Here is a 20,575-nt window from a genome sequence, read left to right on the forward strand (position 1 = left end):
CTGGCAGGTAGGAAGGCTGGACACACCATTAACAAAAAAACACATTAGCAAAAAAACCCTCCACTGCTGAAAGAAAAGACCAAACCCACCTATTTCCTTCAGAAAGCCAGATGTCCCATGTTTGTGAGTAGGTCATCGTAAGCAGCATGTCCAGAAGTAAGCAAAGGTAATGCCTGGAGAGAGAAAACACACTGTAATTTTCCATGATATGGATCTGGTCCAGATAAATACTGTGTATGCTTTGGCAGACTTTTCTGTGAGATTTTGGTTGCACACAATACAGATAAAGCCTATGCATGCATAGCATGTATGTAAAAAAGAGCAGGACTTAAGAGAAGTCATCCTACCCGATGGCATTCATGGTGCACTGAGGTGGGTGGGCTCAGGCAGAATGAGTTCCCATTGACTCAGGCCACAATCTCTTGTGTTTTAACAGTCACGGTGCCTGAAACCTGTTTTGTGTGGAGCATCCCACACTGCTTACTCAGGAGCCATGGGGCTGCTGGAGCATGGGGATCACATCAGCCACCTCAGAGGTGGCTAACTCTAAGAACCTGAGTGCAGGCACCAGCCCTGCTCCCTGCTGTAGCCCGTACAGTGTTTGGAAGTGTGGAAAGGATCAGATGTCCCCTCTGCTGCTGCATTTGCCAGCAGTTCTTTGCTTAACTGCAGCCATACAAGAAGGACAAGAGGCCACGAGCACCTTCGATGTGTTGCTTCAGGTCTTCCTCTAACTGTGGTGGGCATCTATGGCCCCACAGCAAGCAGCCCCTCAGCAGCACAGTGGGTGGAAAAGGCTGAGGGTGACTCACTTTTTGCTCCTCTTTCCCTCTTTCCCCAGCACCCCAGTCTCTGTGATGCTCCCAGTCCCGCAGGGCTCACAGCTCCAGGGAAGGCCCTGAAGACACAGCAAACTTCAGCTCATTTACTTGGGCAGTGGAAACAGCCCTGCCCTGTAAACAGAACAACCCTATGAAAGTTCTATAAACAGAATAATTCTGGTTTGCCAAAACAAAACAGAAAGTTGTAAAGTTCTTTCCATAGGAAATGGGAATGCTTTCCTGTGCCTTGTTTTGTCCATTCTAGAAATATCATTACCTGAAAAACCCTGTGTTTTACAAAAAATAAGCTTTGGCTTGCAGGAGGAAGGGTTTACAGCTCTTGCCTAAGCCTAACCAGAGCACTGCAACCACCTGTGATCGCCCCAGTTCATCCCTGCCATTGTGGGGTCTCACACAGATGTGGGCTAAAGGGTCCAGGGCTGCGCTGCCTCAGGTATCTACCCTCAGGCCTGGGGTGTCCCTGTGCTGTGAAGGACACTGTGAGGTGCTGATCACTGCCATGCAGCCACTGCTGCCAAAGCCAAGCAGCAGCCACAAGCATTAAGTAAAACCCAGTTTTTAAACCACTGGACCTTTGCAGCCTGGAATATTCTGCAAACCACTGTGTAGAGCAGGGGTAACACACTGCACTGCTGTGATTGACCCCACACAGTGGGCATGGCAGTTGAGAGTCAGATTAATCCTCTCTGCTGGCAAGCCTGTGAAAGCCCAGCTCTTTCTCTCTGTTGTGACTTGCTTTCAAGCAGTTTCAATAGGTGTACACCCTGCCTCTCTTTTCTCCGCATAGCACACTGCTATCAAATCCAACCACGTGGCTTTTCATCTGAGCACTATCTGCAAAGGAGGGACGTTACAAAAGGGGGCAGAGTATTTTTTTATGCCCTAGCTCAGGGATCACATCAGTGGGAGCCTGGAAGTAGCAGCACATGTGAAGTTAGGCCCAAGTGAAATGAAATGGTGCAATGTGCGTCTGAGTTTCCATCATCTTGAGTTTCCAGTGCTGAAGGGTACATGTTGTTGTTTTCCACACATTGTCTTGGACCTCACCATCAGGCCTGGGGATGTTTGAGACACAACAGTGTTCTTGATTTGTGCATGAATGCACAGGAATGCAACTCCAGAAATCATTTACTAGATAAATGTAGCACTTGCCTTTCCCCTTATCTTTAAGGGGGTAGTGTCAAAACACTATAGTCCCCAAGGATTGACCTGCTCTAATAAGGTAAAGGAAAAGATGCCATAGCTCTGCTTTCTAGATTTTATCTACCTTTTATCACTGAAATATTTTAAGGAATGCTTGATTCTCCAGAGCTCCCAGACCTTTGTTTTACCACTGAACTGGGTGAAGAGGCCCCTGTAGTTTATGTTGAATCAAGCTGATCTTAGTACCTTTTCCAACCCTCATCAGTCTGTGATTATGATTCCTTGTGAACAGCATCATGCAGCTGTATCACCAAGCTTAAAGTTGTATTACCAACCTGTACAAAGCTTTACATGGATTTGACATCTATCATGAGTTGTCTGAGAGATTAATATAATAATTTCCTTAATGGGTGTGTGCGTAGAACTACATTAGGGAATCCTGCTAAAACCTGAAAGTATCACTAAAGGTCTATTTGGACACCCGTACTGGGGAAGATGAACAGGTTCTCATGCCAGTTCGCAGGAGGGAGAGTTGGCTTGAACAAGTTGGTTGGAGTTCGTATGTTACCTGTCTCTCATGCCAGGACTGGCAGAAAACATTTCACAGCACCCCAACAGCAAACTTGAGACTCATAGTAAAAACCAAAAGCAACAATTGTAGGAAGAAAGCGGGAAATAAAAAGCTTTGCAACTTCGTGCTGGAAAAAGGAATTTGTTAAAGGACTTCCCAAAGTTAGAATCTGTTAGTGCAATCCTAAATTTGTATATGTTCATCCCAGGGAATGGCAGAATAGGGAAATTAATGACCCCAGGACATGTGGCTCCTTGGAGGAGTTCCTCCCTCCTCATGGTGTTTGGTTGCACAGCAGTACATAGCTAGGACCTGATGGTTCCTGTGAAGGACACCTGCATTTTATAAAGGAGTCATTTGACGTTTTCTTTCTATCTTTGTACACTACAGATTCTCAAATTAAAATGTGCTCTGCACCAGAGCTGAGCCAGCAGGGACTGCTCTTATGCACAGACAGATTATCAGCTTATATAAATGATGATTTGGTTTCATCCAATTCATGAGTCAATTGTCCTCTTAGAACTGGGTTTCTCAACCTTCATCCTAGTTTCACAAGGGGATTTTAACTTAGAGGCATTATACCATTTTTTTTAGAAATGCGATTAGGGTAGGGAGGGTCTTGACAGTAAAAGCACAAGAGAAAAAACTTGGTGTACTTGGGCATTTGTAAGGGCCATCTGGTGGTTATTCAGTGACAACACTGAACACTGATGGTCTCACCTCGACCAGTGACCAAGCTGAAGAAAAGAACAGGTTCCTTGTTCCTGTTCTGCAGATGTCAGTGTGAAGCTGCTTTGGCAGAGACGGGAAAGTTTTAGCTGTTGTAGAAGTGCATGCCTTGCTGATTAGTCTGTGATTTATAGGAGGTGGGTGTAGATCCTCCCTCATAACTTCCAGAGATTCTTCATCATCAAGAATTTGCTACTGGCTGGTGCAAGGGTAGGAAACAGAGCAAGCTCAATGGCATGCCAAGTTTAATAATGCTGTTTATGTTTCAACAAACTACCAGTGGAAGTCTTCAGCCTGCAAATGTACCTCCTGACAACACAGACTGGCACAGACAATAGGTACAGATTCCTCTGTAAACTTCATTTTTGCCAGCCAGAGGGTTCATCTGGTATCTGGCAGTTGTTGGATAGTCACAGGTACCCTCTTATCTCACTGTTTCAGACTGTGAAGCGGTCTGATGGCACAGGAGGAGTCCCTGTTTCAAACAGGTGGTGTGCAGCTGTCCCCGCTGGATGCAAGGAGTGCACTCTGGTATTTCACTGATGCAGAGTGCTGCTGAGGACTCACAAAAATGCATTGAGGCATTGAGTAGCAACACCTTCAGGCCTGCTCCTTCTCACAGGGGACTGTCCTGCTTAGCCCACACATAGGTTCATGGAGAGTAGAGGTGGGAACTGTTTGAAGAGGAGCTGCTCAAGTTAAGCTGAGGATTAAACAAGCTTCAGTTTTGCAACCATGAATACTATGTGTTAAATGTTTTTCCTTACCAGGCTGTGAAGGGAGGCTTAGCTGGCCTTTCTAGGAAGATTGCCTCTGTCAGTGAGACACTCTGAGTGCTGCGACAGCAGCCGGTGCCACAGGGTCGGTGCCTCAGTGATGGTGCCTGGCTTGTGAGCAGCATCTCTGTGAAGCCACTGGTGGGTGCATCCTCCTTTGGTTAGTAATAGAGAATTTTAGCAGTGAATCAAAACTAGCAGAACTAACAGGTCATTCTGCCTTTGCCTTCTGTTTCCTCAAACTATGCCTGCCTGTGACTATTTCTAAGCTGAACAATTTCTGTTTATGGCATTTGTTTTGCATATAGGACATGGAACCAGTGGTCTATCTTGGGACCGCTTACCACAGGAGGCATGTGGGGCTGTCGCACTGCTCCCAGCTGGCCTGGATCCCACATTAGAAGTAACAACCTGACACTTAGCCTGCCTCCTTCAAAGGGCGATGGGAAAGCACAGGATGCCTTTTGTTTGGCATTTTTGCAGTTCCACAGTTCTTGATGGAAATTCGCAGAATCCAGACAATAAACACTAAAAAACCACAAAGATTCCACACCCCAAAATCCACAAAATCTCCCCAAACCTAAGAACATTTTTATTAGAAAAAATAGAGGTTTTGATATTTTTTTATTATTATTATTTAATCTTTTGTGATTACTTTTTGCCTGACAGTTTCCATTAAAGTGCAGCAGCCCCGGGTTTCGTACTGAATGCCTGGTAAGCGAGATGCATTCAGCACTTTAACCTGCCCTTAATTCCATTTCCATAGTACTACTCCCTTTGTTCCCCACAGTGTGCTTGGTTTCTAATCTTCTGCTCTTTGATTGCTTGTTTATTTCTTTATGGATAGATTTCTTTCACTCAGATGCAGCTTTTGTCCTAGGCTGCAGCAGGCCTTGGGGGCAACTGGGTCCCTCTACAAGCTAAGGTGAGCAATCCTTTTTATATAGTCATGGAGGACTAGTTATATTCTCATTAACATGCCACAGATTACAAGAGTTTTGTTCTTCCTGATTTAATCAATGGTTGAAGTCTGTTACATAAACCAACCTCTTTGAAATCTTTTAGACCTTGCTCATTTAATATTATTCTCCCAATACTAGAAGCTGGCAGCATGAATTTACAGCAAAAATGCCATTTTCCAGGCTGCTGGAAAAATCTCTAACCTCGGAGTCAAGCAGTATCAGCCTATTTTGTGTAAAATTGCCTTTCCCTTCCCTTCCCTTCCCTTCCCTTCCCTTCCCTTCCCTTCCCTTCCCTTCCCTTCCCTTCCCTTCCCTTCCCTTCCCTTCCCTTCCCTTCTCCTTCCCCTTCCTCTTCCCCTTCTTCTTCCCCTTCCCCTTCCCCTTCCCCTATTTCCTTTCCCTTCCCTTTCCCAATCCAAGGGTTTCAGTTTGAGCTCAGGTTTTTATGCCTTAACACAAGAAGGAACATATTCCTTTGGGAACACTTCCAACCCTTCTTTGAAAAGGTTTGGGAACCTGAGAAGGGATTGTTCATTTCTGTTAAAGCTGAGCTGCAAACAAAGGGAAGGATGTGGTCTTGTACCTGCTTCCTTTCTTCACTGTTATTAAGTCAAGAAATGCTTGTTTGTTTGAGGTTTTAAGACAGCTTTCTGGCACTTCCCAGCTCTAGATGTGTTAGCAATGATAAGCTTGCTTTTTATTTTTCTTTTTTCTTTCTTCTTCTTTCTGTTCATGAAGCTCTCCTTGGGCAATGGGAATATGTACAGTCATTTGCATTTGGGAAAGCTGGAAATGTGTGGTCAGAAATCTTCCCTTCCAGTTCCTGTTTTACAAGTGTTTGTCAAACAGCAGAAGACATAGTCCTCCTGCCATCCTGCCAAAATACTTATCCCTTTGATTATGAAAGTTTAACTTCCTTTGTAATTTAGATTTCAGCATCCTAGTAGGCATGCAATACAGGTTTAGAAATAGTCCATGAATAGAGACAGATAAAGAAAGCCCTTATTCCTGTAAAAAGAGATAGTTATAGAAGAAATACTAGATCCACAGAGAGAAATATAAAATCAATTTTATACCTTAGGAAAAAAAAAAAAGCATGTAATGATTTAGGATATTTACATTTGCATTTAGGTATATGGAGAATTGAAAAGATTGCAAAGCGGCTGATTACTTAGAACAAACAATCTGAACAAAATGTTACAACTTTCAAGGCCGTCTAAACTAATCCTAGAAAAAACTACTATTGGGGGTCTTTGATTTTTTTTGTTTTGATCAGCTAAGCAGTTTGACATTTGTAGGATTTTTTACTAAGCAATGCTGACTACACCTTGGCAAAGAACTTCATCAAGATTAGTGTTGTAATGCTTGAACACTTGGAAAACGGTCAGTTTTTGAATAAAAATGCTTCATTGAAGCCAATCCCTCATGTAGAACATAGGGAGTCATAGAAATGTATTCAATTCACTGTGTCAAACACTCAGCGAATGCCAGATTTTACTGTTACCTTCCCAAGCACTAATGGAGCTTTTCTGGGAGTATGCATTGCCTTTATTCATGTAATCAAAATAGACTTTTTCCACCAGGGCCCCTTCTCCTTTCAGTGCACTGATTAGACCAGAGCATTACCCAACCTGAGATGAGTTACCAAGACCTGTTGATTTTTTTTTAATCACTCCTTTTAACAGGTTTAAAAGATATTTGAAACAGAGTCAGCTGAGCTACTCCCCAAATTACAACACTCCCAAATTTAGCACTAATGGCAACACCCTTTGTACACTCCTTGTACATGTTCCTGTCTAACAGAAGGCAGCAGCACTGTAATGCAGTAAAACAAGCGAAACACTTTTTTTCATGTGCTTTATTTTCATAACAAGCATTGCTTTAAGGGATTGTCTTACCCTTAAGAGTCCTAGCAGCCTCTGTGTCAGGCTGTCTGCTAAGCATTAATTCCACTTTCTGAGATGATGATGCTTCAAACAAACAAAAAGGAGGGGGAACAAAAAGAACGAAAATGTTCGTGTCCATTTTTCCAAATCTTCGCATTGGTGGGAAACTTAAATGAGGAAACATTCAGCTTCCAGAAAGAGGTCATGTAACCCAGACCTGACAGTTGTAAGTGACAGAAATGCATTTCTCTTTCCCCAGCACAAGTATGGTTACCTCTACTCTCAGTCATGCCTGATCAGTTCTTCACCTGCTGAAGCCTTGAGAGTGTGTTTTTTTTCATGCAGTATGAAAAGTGTGCTCCCCTCACAGCAGCTGTTCTGCAAACCAGGAGTCATGAAGGATCAGTAGTGCTGATGAAAAGCACCCACCTTGGCTGCTCAAATGTATTCAGAACATGCTGACAGGTTTATTTACGTTTCTGGGCATTATTGGTGGTCTTCTGGCACAGGCTGCCCAGAGAAGTGGTGAATGCTCCATTCCTGGCAGCATTCAGGCCCAGGCTGGGCAGACTCTTGTGCTACATGGTCTAGTGTGAGGTGTCCCCACCCATGGCAGGGGGTTGGAACTTGATGATCTTGAGGTCCTTTCCAACCCTAACTATTCTGTGATTCCATGATTGTCACAGCCAGCATGGACTCCTTATGTATGCATGTTGTCTGCATGCTGGCAGATGTGTGGGTGCGTGCTCACACTGAATGTTTTGTATCAGCTGTACTCTATTGGGTGATGGGGTCACGTACAGACTTGATGCTGCTGCATGGTGCAGTGGGACAGGGCACACCTGGGCTGGTGAACCTTGTGCTGAGCTGAAAGATTCCAGCACCAAACCAGCCCCATGCTCCTTAAAGCTGGTGCTCACTGATGGTAAATGCAAGGAGCAAGTGAGCTGTGGTGAACTCCCAGCTGCGACACTCATGGGAATCTCTGGACCAGAATGGTGCAGTTCTGTGCCTCGCTTGCTGTTCAACCTGCGACAGCCTTATCAGTTTAGCCCTGGACTTGACTAGTGTGGATACACGCAACTTTCCCTAGTCTTGAGTCACCTAGATGATATGTCATTCGAGGATCAGGCATGCTTCTGCTCTACAGCTACACACTAGAGGAAGAAAGGAAGGCACTACTATCACTGAGCTTCACGCTGCCATCTTTTTGCATGGACATTGAACTAAAAGAAGTTCGGGAGCAAGCTGTTGCCTGTTTCTCCTTGCAACAGACACAATTTATCCAAAAGGCAGACTGACACCTGCTCTCAAATCTTTGCAATTTCTGCTGCATGGTGCTTCTACAGGGAAAGGTTGTTACTACTGAAAATTTCTTTCCACATGGATTCTATCGAGGTACAAGGTGAAACACAAAGACACTTCTGAACATCCCGTGAAAGTCACTTTATTGCAAAGTTAATATCATCAGGTAGAAAATTTGCGTATCACATAGTTCAGCTCTTGAAAGAAATGTACAAACCATGTTTCATTTGTATAAGGGACCACATGAGCTACAAACTGATGGCAAGACTGGCCAACTGGTTGGGGGGTGCTCAGCTTGTAAAATGTGAGTGAAGAGTCCTTCAGTGTTCATGTTATCCTGAGTATTGTTTCAGTTCAACAACCACAACACATAAAACACTTCATTACTTTTACCTGGTATATTGTACATCCGTAGTGGTTTTTTGTTTACTTGTGGTTTCTGTTATTTAGGTGGTAAAGGATAAGCATCTTGTAAACGATAAGGCTGGATTACAGGATTGATAGATGACAGTAGTTTGACCTTCCTCCCAAACAGGCTGTTAAAAACTATATATAAGGGGCTATATTCTGATAGGCAATAGGCAGAGATCTCATAGCTTCAAAGTTTTGGGATTAATAATTTTTCCAATTTAGAATTGTTTCAAAGCAACTGGAATACACAGAAGCCACTCCAGGGAGGCACCTTTTGCTTTGAGCTTTTTATACCATTTGCTTATGTACTCTGGATATGTTCACTTCAAAATCACAGAGTACTTACTCCCAGTTATTGCATTTAACATATGACGGAGAGAAATGTTTTCTTATGCTCCAAGTGCTGTGTAATTACAGGGTTTATTTCACCTATGTGTCATCTTGCCTGATCATCCCTGTGAATCTTCTACATAGAGCATTCAAAATCATCATCAGCTCTGAGAAAGTTCACTGTAATTTGCTAAAATGAAGTGTAAAAGAAAAACTCAATTCCACTTTTTCATTTAATTTTAACATTAGTTTCTGTGTTTCAGGAAATGGGACTGCTTACTTTAATCAGCATTAAACTACGATTTCCAAAACCCTGGAGGCAAGGAAGCTATATTGAGGGATGTTTTCATGGATCTTTGTTTCAAAATATAAATATTACATGGTAAGCATGGTCACAATACAAATCATATCTCTGCCATTGACTCACTAAATGAGTTCTGAAGTCCTAATCTCTCACTCTCTCTCAACACCCTCATCTGCAAAATTGTAATGATACTTCCTTACTTCAGAGCAGCGCTGTAAAGATTATTTAGTAAAACATTTGCTCAAGGTTCAGAAAATACTAAGCATTGGGTATTATGAATTATGTGCTAACTTCTCTTAAGATGCAGTAAAGCCCGAGTGAAGTGCTTTGTAGAAAATCCTCATTGTGCACTTCTGTAACTATTTCGAATAAGGTTATCTTCATAGAGCATTGTATAGTAAAAAAATCACTCATCGCTTAGCATTTTCTGCTTAAACTATCATCTATTAGCTGTGCTAAGCATGGCACTGATTATAAAGAAATCAAACTGCACGTCAAGTAGTAGTCCCTATAGCTAGAAAAGAAGTTAGAAAATCTATAAAAATTATTGCTACTTCTTGCTTTCCAAGCTTTGGTTGAGAAAACTCACGCAGAACTCTCCCTGCAGTTAAGGACCACAATAGAAACTGGTGACAGAAACAACTGACTGAGGAAATTATTCTTTCCTACAGCTCCAGCTCAGCAAGCACTGAGCAGGGGATCATGTACCTCCTCATTAAGACAGCATATAAGCATGTGATTAACTTGCAGAATTGTCGCCATAAGCCCATGGATAACTGCTGTCTCGAACAAAGTCCATAAACAGCCCTAATTTGTCAGTGTCCTTTAGACAGGTATATTTGGATTCATGTAACACATCAACCAAACTACACAGAGTTCTGTCAGGTAGCGATGACTGACCTCATGGAACTGACCGCTCTAGTGGTCCACTATTTTGCATTATGTGATTATTTTACAATATACACAGAAGTACCTAAAAAGTACCCTCCTCCTTCCCAAGCCCTCATGAAATGTGGTTGATTAGGTGTCGCCCCCCCAGTTTTCATTCAGTGATCTTGTGTAAATGCTTTTCTGCATGCTATCCAGAAAGCCCACATGCTGTCTTGTGAGACATTTCTGATTTCATAATGTTGAATATCCCATCACTTCTGGCTTGCAGCATGAAGCTCTTCCTCAGTCAAAGCAGCTACTCCTTAGGTGCTTTGTGAAGAAGTCTGGGCATCATATTTCCTAAAACTGTGTCTTCGAAAAGATTCCCTGCAATGAAATGGATCCATAAATAACATTGGCAAATGAAAAAGAATCCAAGAAATACCTGCCTTGTGAAAAGGAGCAGCAGCTGACAAATCATCAGCTGTTATGTGTTGGCAGTATATTCCTTCTTCCACTCCTACCCACACTGGCCGCAGTGGCTTTGTGAAAAAGCATACACTCATTAACCAAGAGCCTAAGTTAAGACTCTTCTGTCTCAGTCATGGGACTAAACTTGATTATGTTATCTGGGAGTGAAAGGACCACTCTTACTTAATGCTGGCTAATAGCACATGGAGCCACACACTCAAAAAACCCACATACCTGTTCTATCTCCTTCCTGGCTTCACTTGTGAGGAAATGGAAAGATGTTTCCAGTACTTTTTTGCAAGGCAAGGGAGAAGTCTTCTCTAACAATGTATTTAATTAACATAAACCCTCTACCCCAGGAATGAGCAACTTAAGGAACACAGTCAATACCGCATTCAGCTCCAGTGGAAGTCAGCAGACTTCTTTAATCAAGTATGAAGTTGGCAGTGTATATATTATGGCCTTGCTTTACCTGCCAGCAAAACTGCCTTTTTTCCTTGCAAAAATGGCACCTTTTTTAATAGCTGCAACAGACTACCCTGCCCTAATTGTACCTTGTGCTGTGGACTTTCATTACAGGTTTGTACAGTTGTGCAATCTTCCTCTCAATCATGGGCCTAAGATTCTCCTTCAGCTTCCCATAGTTCTTCCTGAGCTCTAGCTGATATTCCTGCTGGTCAGCAGTAATAAGGCGCTTATTCTTCTCCACTGCTTCACCACACCTAGGCAAAAGGAAAGAGAAAAGGAGTGACATGGATGACCTACTTCTGTTAAACACATTAACTCTGTGTCAGGTAGCCTGAATGGCCTAGGGTCCAGCTCCTCTGGGCTAGGCATTCCTTTGATAACTTGTCAAGTCCAAAATGATAGTGAACTAAGAAGGAACCTCTGACTTTTCCAAGTAGACAAATTCAAATGATATTTTAAAGACATTAGAAATGCATGAGGGAGCTAATAAAAACGAGTTTAATCACTGCAGAATACTGAGCTACCTTCCTACTTGCTGTGAACAGATGCAAAGACAATAGCATGGAGTAAAGGCTGTATCTTCTGCATAAGGCTCATTTTTATTTCATTCAAACTTATCCTTCAGCAATTATGCTTTGTTTGGAATAAGGAGATGAATATCTTGCTATGCGGATATGGTAGTTAAGATTTACAAGCGTGTCTAAAAAAAATGCCAAAATGTGTCTATCATTGCCAATGCGTCTGCTTGACAGATAGGGTCAAGTGTTTTCTTACGAACAGCTTCCTACATAGAAATGTCATTTTATTAAAAACAAGCTGAAAGAGCTGGACTTGTTCAGCCTGAAGAAGAGAAGGCTGCAGGGAGACCTTATAACAGTCTCCCAATACCTAAAAGGGGGCTTACAAGAAATCTGGAGAGTGACTTTTTACAAGGGCGTATACTGGACAAGGGGCAATGGCTTTAAACTGAAGGAGGGCAGATTTAGATTTGATACTGAAAAAATATCTTCGAGAGCAGTGAGACACTGGCACAGGTTGCCCAGAGAAGTTGTGGATGCCCCATCCCTGGCAGTGTTCAAGGCAAGGCTGGACTGGGCTTTGAGCAGCCTGGTCTAGTGGAAGGTGTCCCTGCCCACGGCAGGGGCATAGAACTAGATGATCTTTAAGTTTCCTTCCAACCCAAACCATTCTATGATTCTACGATTATAAAAGAAAGGCAATAACCAGAAATGTTTGGTTTCTGTAAAATGTCAAAAGATATAACAAATGGAAGATCGTAATTTATACATAATTACTTTGAAGTATTAAAATTTGCTTCCTTTTGGGATGCTAAGCCAACCAAAGCATTACCATGAAGCAGATAAAACATGTCTGAACAGAGCGTCTAAAGTGTGAGATGCCAGGATTCATGACGCTAACTTGCATAATTAATCACACAGTCATATTATAATTATTGTGATTATTTGTTTTATTGATGCAACTCAACATTTATTTATTTATTTTACTGACCTCATTATAAATTCTTTGAAGCACAACCTCAGCTTGTTGTGATGTCGGTAAAGTTTGGGGTCTGCTGGAATTTCAGCCAGGAACACTTGTGCTACCTCTAGTGGTCCCTTATAGGAATAACAAAGGAAAATGTCAAAAACCACCCAAACACGTTTGGTTAAGCTGTTTGTTATTTCATGTGCAGAATTATGAAAAAAACCCTATGTATAGTCACCATAACAGGATGTCCCTTCCACACTCCCTCCCACCAGTTTTTCCTTTGGGAAGTAGAAGTGTTGTCCATCATATTTTATCCTCTCTTGTTTTTATTTCTCCTCCATTCCCACAGAAAAGGGGTCAGATTCTGCACAGCAAAGAGAAGCTGGATAGCTGTACTGCTAAACCTGGTTACATGAGAAAAATACAGCTCCTTTGTGTAGCCTGACAAGACCCCAAGGGAGTTAAGTAGACCCAGCCCAGAAAAGGACCAGTCTTTCCAAAGTTTGTAACACTCAGGTCTTGACTTCATGTATTTTCTGAAAAACTACGAGTTTGTGGTGGTCCTAGAGCTGAATTGTTGTCATTATCCCATTCCTGAAGGATACACCTTGAGTGAACAAAATGGCTGGTATGGCTAGTTTCCTAGAACTGGAAAATCCTTGGATGCATTCACAAGGCTTCTTGGAGTTTCTGCACCTACAACCAAGACAGCAGTTCCACAAACAGCATCCTTAATGAGCAGTATACAGTGACTAATATCAAGGGATTATGTTTAAATGCACATTGTGATTAAATGTGTCTTACTAGATTTATTTCATCCAGTGCAAGAGATGAGAGCAAAAAAGAAAGCACAATGAAAAGAAGTATGCAGAAACTCTTCATCTGGCTTACGTGGATCCCTTACCTGATTTACAGTGGCTCCAACTGAGCCCTGTAAAACCATCTGGAGCATTTTGGCATCTGGTGGCTCTTGGTTGGTGGCTGCAGTTAGTTCCTGTGTTTTTTTCTGCATATCTTCAATAGCAACTTCAATGGGGGTTAAAATAAACTAATGGAAATGGGAGGAAAAAGTGCTCCATTACCTGAATCATGCATGCAGTTGACCTGTTCCAAATCTGGCAATATCCCTATCATTTTCCTCTGCCAAAAGCTGTGAAACCCAGGAAGACTATTCAACCTAAATGTCATCTTGGTACACGCTGCACCTGAAACAAAGCTCTTTGACATCTTATAATCTGCAAGAATAGAATGTGAATCCAATTCCCTTTTTGCCCAAATTTGTTACCATTCTAAGTTACTGACTTTATGTCTGAAATGGTTTTGCACTTTCTACCTTTATAAAGTTTCTCTGTCTCTAAACCACCTCTGAGCCCTATGTACTTCTGTGACTATACTTTATCTGTTAGAAATACAGCCATTAATATTTCTTCACACATCCTCCTACACAGCATTACAACCAGGAGGTCAAAAAGAATACACACTTGCTATACTCTCTTCTCCATAGTAAATACCCACTCTGCATTTGTCTACCTATTTTATGCCATTCCTACTTATGAGTAACACATCTGGGAAATTCAGCCTTCTTCTGCTAAGAATGTAATTTAAAAATCTTCCCACACAGAGACTCCCTCAGCCCCTGAGAAATTAGATCTGTCCTAAAAACACAATTACCTCTTCTTTTTGGATGACACTGATCCTAGTTTTGATGTAGGGGAAAGCATGCATTGTGGTTAGGATGGTGTTCCTCTTGTACTGCTCGCTAAGCTCTCCTCTGGGGCGCCCGTCCATGGTGAAAGGTGTAGTGTACATGAACCGACAGAGGTTGAAGTTCTTCTCAAAATATGTTACCCTGTCTTTCATCTCATACTCATCAAAATATGGCTCCACAAAAGTAATTTGTATGTATGCCTAAGAAAAGAAGGAAGAACCATTACAGCACTTTACAATCCAAGAAATGTAAAAAGAACAGCATACATGAAATATCCTGTAGCTCATGTTGGCTAAGCATATTGCTTTACAGAGCTGCAAATTCTTCAGGGCTCCTTTTCTTCTTCAGAGCTGACAAAACTCAACTCTGGGGAGGGAACAGCCTAACCCGGAGGATCAGAGCTAGAGCAGGGACCAGAGATCAGAACTTCTAATTTCCACACTCTGTGGCAAGCTACCAAACTAAGCCTTTTATAGAGGCTTTAAGGATGTCTCTGGGCATAGAGATACTGCCAAGATGTGATTATTTTTTTTGCTACCTTAATGTTTGAGCATGAACATTTCAAAGGGACCCCTTCTCTTCCTTTCTCTTCTGTAACTGATCATTCAGCACTCTCAGTAGTACTTTCCCTACCTTATTGGGATCCAGCTTTCTTTTGTCTACAGGAGCAGAGTCCTTGATCACTTCCACAGCATCCTCCCCAAAACACTGGCCATAAAATCCCTGGAAGAGAAACAAGAGTTATCCTGGAGTGGTTTTAGTCCTTAATGCAATGCTAACGATGTGTATGTCTGTAAGAGAAGGGAGTAACCATGATAATTTCTGGGCTCTGTAGAGTTGGCTTCACAAACCACAGCTGGCCAGGCTAAGGCATCTTCTGACAAAGATCAGTGTAAGTTGCTCACAAAAAAACAGAACTAGAGGTAAAGTGATCAGAAGAGAACATTGCGGTTCCATGAAAAAGCTGAGAAGATACCAAAGCAAGTATCTAGCATGCTTAAATCAAATAATTAGATATATTTACAGGCCTGCCCACAACAGACATGGCTTCAAAAAAATGGATCACTTTCATCATTATGCTGTAAAAAGGGCTGCAATGGAAAGGACGCACACAAAGGAAATAATCTTAGGTACTAATCAGTTTGTTACTGATTTTTATATAGTAATAATACTATTAGAACTGTGTGGGTTCATTAGAAATTATAACATAACATGGAGATCATATTAACACAACTTTTTTTCTCTACCTCTAATCTGTGAGAAATCTCAGGAAGCTTGGTAATTGCAGGCTCCTTATAAACAAATTCCTGTTCATCCAAGTCTCCAAATTTGGATCCATAGAAACCAACACGAAAGTAAGTTCCAAACATTCGCTTTTGACCCTAATTGATAAAAAGAAAGACGAAATTTACTTTTTTTATATCAACAGTGTAGTATTTTGATGCCTTTCCCCCCCAATTTATGTATAAGAAAACCCACTAATCCTATGTTTTTCCTATTCAGAGCCAGTTCTATGCATCACCAGTGCTGATGGATTAGAAGTACATATTAATGAAGGAAAGCATACATATTAAGGGGACTTTTGACTGAAATCTATTTTAAAATATGGGCTAATCATGAAGTGGCTTTTGCAAAACAAAGTTATTTTTTAATTTCATTGGATAGATGTGAACAAAATTAAAATTTTGCAGTGAAAGTTGGTAAGAATTTGAAATTGGATTCTTCCGAAGAAAGAGAAGGAAAGGGGCAGTATGAGTGCTGAGAATTTAGCCAGGCTTTTGTATTTCTTCAGTTTTATAACGGAAAACACCAGTAAATTGACAATATTTTACTTAAATAGATGTGGCCAGGAGGAATAATCCATGTTCTAAGTTTGACCTGTTCAGCTATTTTTCTGTGACTCTAAACCAGTTTTATACTAAACTATGCTTTTTCCTACACAGAGAATAGAGCCTCTTTTCACTATATACTACCTTTTGTAGGTAGATCAAAGCAGATGGAAGCTTTTGTTAGGAAAAGGAAATGGATCTATTTGACAAGAACAGTTTTATTATCACCAGTCTTAGACAAACAGTGCAACCCAGTAATGTGTCTTGCTAGCAGCACCTTGCTTCATGAGTACCTTATTAATAATGCTGTCAAAGGCCTTCTGTAGCTTGCTGTGTGTCAAGGTAAGCTTCCTGAAGTCTCGATGTGCTTCTAGTATGGGGATGACAATTTTGTACACCTCATTCACAGTTTCATACAATCCACCCTTGGGAGAAAAAAAATGAAGGAAAGAATAGAATAAAAGAAATGAACCCTCATGCACTCTGAAAAGAAAGGAGATCTCCATTAATGGCCTGGCTGAAAACGGGATTTATGGGATTTACCTTTTAATCTGCTATGTTACTTGATCTAGCTTTCTAAAAACTAGTAATAGTAAATGGGTAGTTCTGAACTGCAAACCACAAGCTAGATCTAATTTGGAAGTCTGATTTGTTGGGCTCTCAAGACCAAATTCCTGTGTAAAACACATGGTTTCTGCATCGGGCTAGAAGGTTAGAAATGCAGGTGAGCAGAAATATTTGATTTGTTCAGCATGCGTGGTTGCGGGCAACCAGAGCTGCATGTGGACAGAAAGAACCCAAATGATATCTTTGGAGATATTAAATCATATATCCTCTTCAGTACTAGAGGAATATGATAAGCTACTTGAGCATTAATATCATGACTCTTTAAATGGTAAGTGCAGATTATGGTGGTTGGTTGTATGCTTGTAAAAGCACAGGAGTAACTCACGTGCTTTCTAAAATCTATAGTTTAAACAAGATATTTTTCCAGGAACGTACTGTCCCATGAAAATACCATTCAAAAGGCTTGATTCATTCCTGGGACAATCACTTTCTGCCAATGCTGCCTGTAGTCTAAACAGTAGAGGTGGTTATCACAGTATCACACAGTATCACAGTATGTTAGAGATTGGAAGGGACCTCGAAAGATCATCTAGTCCAATCCCCCTGCCAGAGCAGGAACACCTAGATAATGTTACACAGGAATGCGTCCAGGCGGGTTTTGAATGTCTCCAGGGAAGGAGACTCCACAACCTCCCTGGGCAGCCTGTTCCAGTGTTCCGTCACCCTCACTGAGAAGAAGTTTCTTCTCAAGTTTAAGGGGAACCTTTTGTGTTCCAGTTTGTACCCATTACCCCTTGTCCTATCATTGTTTGCCACTGAGTAGAGCCTGGCTCCGTCCTCGTGACACTCCCCCTTTATATATTTATAGACACTGATAAGGTCACCCCTCAGTCTCCTCCAAACTATAGAGACCCAGCTCCCTCAGTCTTTCCTCATAAGGGAGATGCTCCACTCCCTTAATCATCTTTGTTGCCCTGCGCTGGACTCTCTCCAGCAGCTCCCTGTCCTTCTTGAACTGAGGGGCCCAGAACTGGACACAATACTCCAGATGCGGTCTCACCAGGGCAGAGTAGAGGGGAAGGAGGACCTCTCTCGACCTACTAACCACCGCCCTTCTAATACACCCCAGGATGCCATTGGCCTTCTTAGCCACAAGGGCACAGTGTTGGCTCATGGTCATCCTGTTGTCCACTAGGACCCCCAGGTCCCTCTCCCCTACACTGCTCTCTAACAGGTCGTTTCCCAACCTATACTGGAACCTGGGGTTGTTCCTGCCCAGATGCAGGACTCTACACTTTCCCTTGTTATATTTCATCAAGTTACTCCCTGCCCAACTCTCCAGCCTATCCAGGTCTCGCTGGATGGCAGCACAGCCTTCTGGCGTGTCAGCCACTCCTCCCAGCTTAGTGTCATCAGCAAACTTGCTGATAGTACACTCAATTCCCTCATCTAAATCATTGATGAATATATTAAATAATACCGGTCCCAGTACTGACCCTTGATGGCTGAGCTGGGCTGGGTCAGGTCTAAAATGTGTCTCCGCCTCTTCTCTAGTTGTTTTCAGCAGGGCAGATGTGTGGAGCCTGGTTTAGCAGTAAGACTTTGTTTCTTCATGTGTTGGAAAATAAGCTATGGATCTGGCCTATATATCCCCACTCCACCTCCAGGTGATTCTGGCCCTTACCGTGCTGAAGAGCTCTGCTGCTTGTTCCAGCAGCCCTACCAGGCCACTTTCCGAGAAATACCTTCCAGAACATATACCATCTTCATCTGGAGATAAAACATCATCTGAAACAGCAGATTCCTCCAGCACATTGGGTGAAATGTTCTAAAATACATCAGAACAGAGGAATCAGAAACCTAGATCAATAATCTATCATAAAGACTGAGGCAGTTTTAACATATTTACGTGACAGGAAGAAGAATGAGATTATACAAGTGCACCCAGGGGTTACACAGTTAAATTCCATTTAGAAGCAAATAAAACACCATAAATCTCCCCAGATGGCAGATCAGGAGTTTCACTACAAGAATGCTAAACTTTCCTTCTCGCCTCAGGTTTAAAAGGCAGACTCCTGTAGGTCACAAACCGGCCCCCCTCTGGTGTCTGGGATTTCCACGGAGCTGCAATGAGCTCAGTCCCCCACGCCGCAGGGGTTACAACCAGTGTGTCCTTCCTGCTGTTGGGAGTCTGGGTGTGGGAAATTCCAGACTGCACCCCAGACCTCCTGCCACCTGCTTGAAGTTGAACATCCAAATTGTTGATTTGACTTTTGAAGCGGAGAAGTAGGGCATAGACAATATTGCTGTAAAACCTGCAACAACTGAATGCTGCTTCTTGGTCAGCTTCTGTGGTATTACACCTTGATCCTGCACAATTTACTTGGTTTCTTGTTAAATTTACTGACCTTAACACGTGTTTAAATAAATCTAGTTAAAGTACACAGTGTCAGCCACTCTTCGAAATTCTAGACCTCGAAATAACCTGTGTGCAGTTCTTCAGGATCCCTCTGAATAAATGACACTGGGTAAAATCAACATTAAAAATTTTATAATGCATAGAAATACATGTAAATGAACAGTAAAATAGGTGTACCTACAGCATGGAACTAGCATATGTAACTTTCAACAGCAGCAGAAGTACTAAGCTTCGATTTGCTAGTAATTAAAAGGAGTTAAATTAGTGTCTTAGCGTCTCACTTCAGCAGAAATTACCAACGACAATCTGTCTGAGTGCAGGATAGATGCCAGCTGGCTAGCTAGCCGAGTCCTTAAAGACATCTTTATAAAATGGCAAAGACACTGAGGGCTGTTACTATTGATCAGATTTCAGATAAAGAATTGGTACCACACATCACTAGCAACATGGGACTTCCCTCCTTGTGTTTTGTGGATGTCCTTATTTCTCCATGGGTGAAATTTACTCCAACCAGGCTACTGTCCCAGTGCCTAGTTTGCACATCACATCAGCTCCACTGGAAGGGTGAGCACAAAGCTCACTCAGGGCAGCATTCACAGGAGTTAAGAATATGTCTAAATTTCAGCCACAGGGAAAACTGCAGTGCATTTTAGCACACACATAGCACTTTTTACCTACCAGTCTCATTGAAGACAGTGACTTCAAACAGACTCAATCTCCCTCGCGCATACCTAGGGCAACTCATACAGCCCATGCTGCAGCTCATTTTCTGGTTTTCCCTTTCTGTGACAGTAGCCATGAAGAATAGTTTTTGCAGAATCAGAAGGGCATGCGGCCTTCCATTCTTTTTTTTTTTTTTTTTTTTTTTTTTTTTGGCAACAAAGAGACAGGTGTCCAGAAGAGTAATATATTTATGAAAGTAATCAAGAAAGCCACAGACACCAATTTCCTCTTCTTTGCCTTTCAATCTAAAATAAGTAATGTCATGTATGTATTTCCATGTTTTACAGTCCAAGCACTGTAGCAGGAGAAAGCCTTCATGACATGCCTCTGGAATTTCCATGATCTTTTGGAAAGTGGACATACCTCACCCACCTTTTACCTTGATCTGCCCTTCAAAGTGAAGAATTTTATATGCACCTTGTACACTATAGGCAATATGTAAGTTACCATGCGTATCATCAGCAATTACTTTGGACATCACAAGCCTGGATTTCATAGGATCATAGAATAGTTCGGGTTGGAAAGGATCTTAAGATCATCTAGTTCCAACCCCCTGCCATAGGCAGAGACATCTCACAGTGAACCATGTCACCCAAGCCTCTGTCCAGGAAAAGAAAGAAAAGAAACATTTGTGTAAAACCAAGGGAATTTACTGTGATCCCCAGCCCTTATCACTGTGTTAGATAGGGATAGGGTAGCCTGCCACCTAGATCCCCAGAACAGCACAGCTGATTTAGGCTACCGCTAAGCCCAGGCTAATTAACCTTCAGTAT

General features: G+C 42.1%; 1 protein-coding gene across 1 annotated transcript in view; it reads right to left on the minus strand.

Moving 5' to 3' along the window:
• Positions 1–9,411: 9,411 nt before the first annotated feature.
• DOCK8 (dedicator of cytokinesis 8) overlaps positions 9,412–20,575 on the minus strand; it is a 99,552-nt gene continuing 88,388 nt past the window's right edge. Inside the window, exons 41-49 of the mRNA XM_057406098.1 lie at positions 18,345–18,488; positions 16,387–16,518; positions 15,512–15,646; positions 14,898–14,987; positions 14,228–14,464; positions 13,461–13,604; positions 12,578–12,684; positions 11,155–11,322; positions 9,412–10,516 (exon numbers count right to left, since the gene is read on the minus strand). Of these exons, the coding sequence (XP_057262081.1) occupies positions 10,453–10,516; positions 11,155–11,322; positions 12,578–12,684; positions 13,461–13,604; positions 14,228–14,464; positions 14,898–14,987; positions 15,512–15,646; positions 16,387–16,518; positions 18,345–18,488 (1,221 nt within the window). The 3' untranslated portion in view covers positions 9,412–10,452. The remainder of the gene's footprint in view (positions 10,517–11,154; positions 11,323–12,577; positions 12,685–13,460; positions 13,605–14,227; positions 14,465–14,897; positions 14,988–15,511; positions 15,647–16,386; positions 16,519–18,344; positions 18,489–20,575) is intronic.

The sequence above is a fragment of the Pezoporus wallicus genome, unplaced genomic scaffold, assembly GCF_028554395.1.
Source record: "Pezoporus wallicus isolate ANWC-B61680 ecotype Strahan unplaced genomic scaffold, APGP_CSIRO_Pwel_v1 contig_7506, whole genome shotgun sequence".
In the NCBI taxonomy this organism is placed as follows: domain Eukaryota; kingdom Metazoa; phylum Chordata; class Aves; order Psittaciformes; family Psittacidae; genus Pezoporus; species Pezoporus wallicus.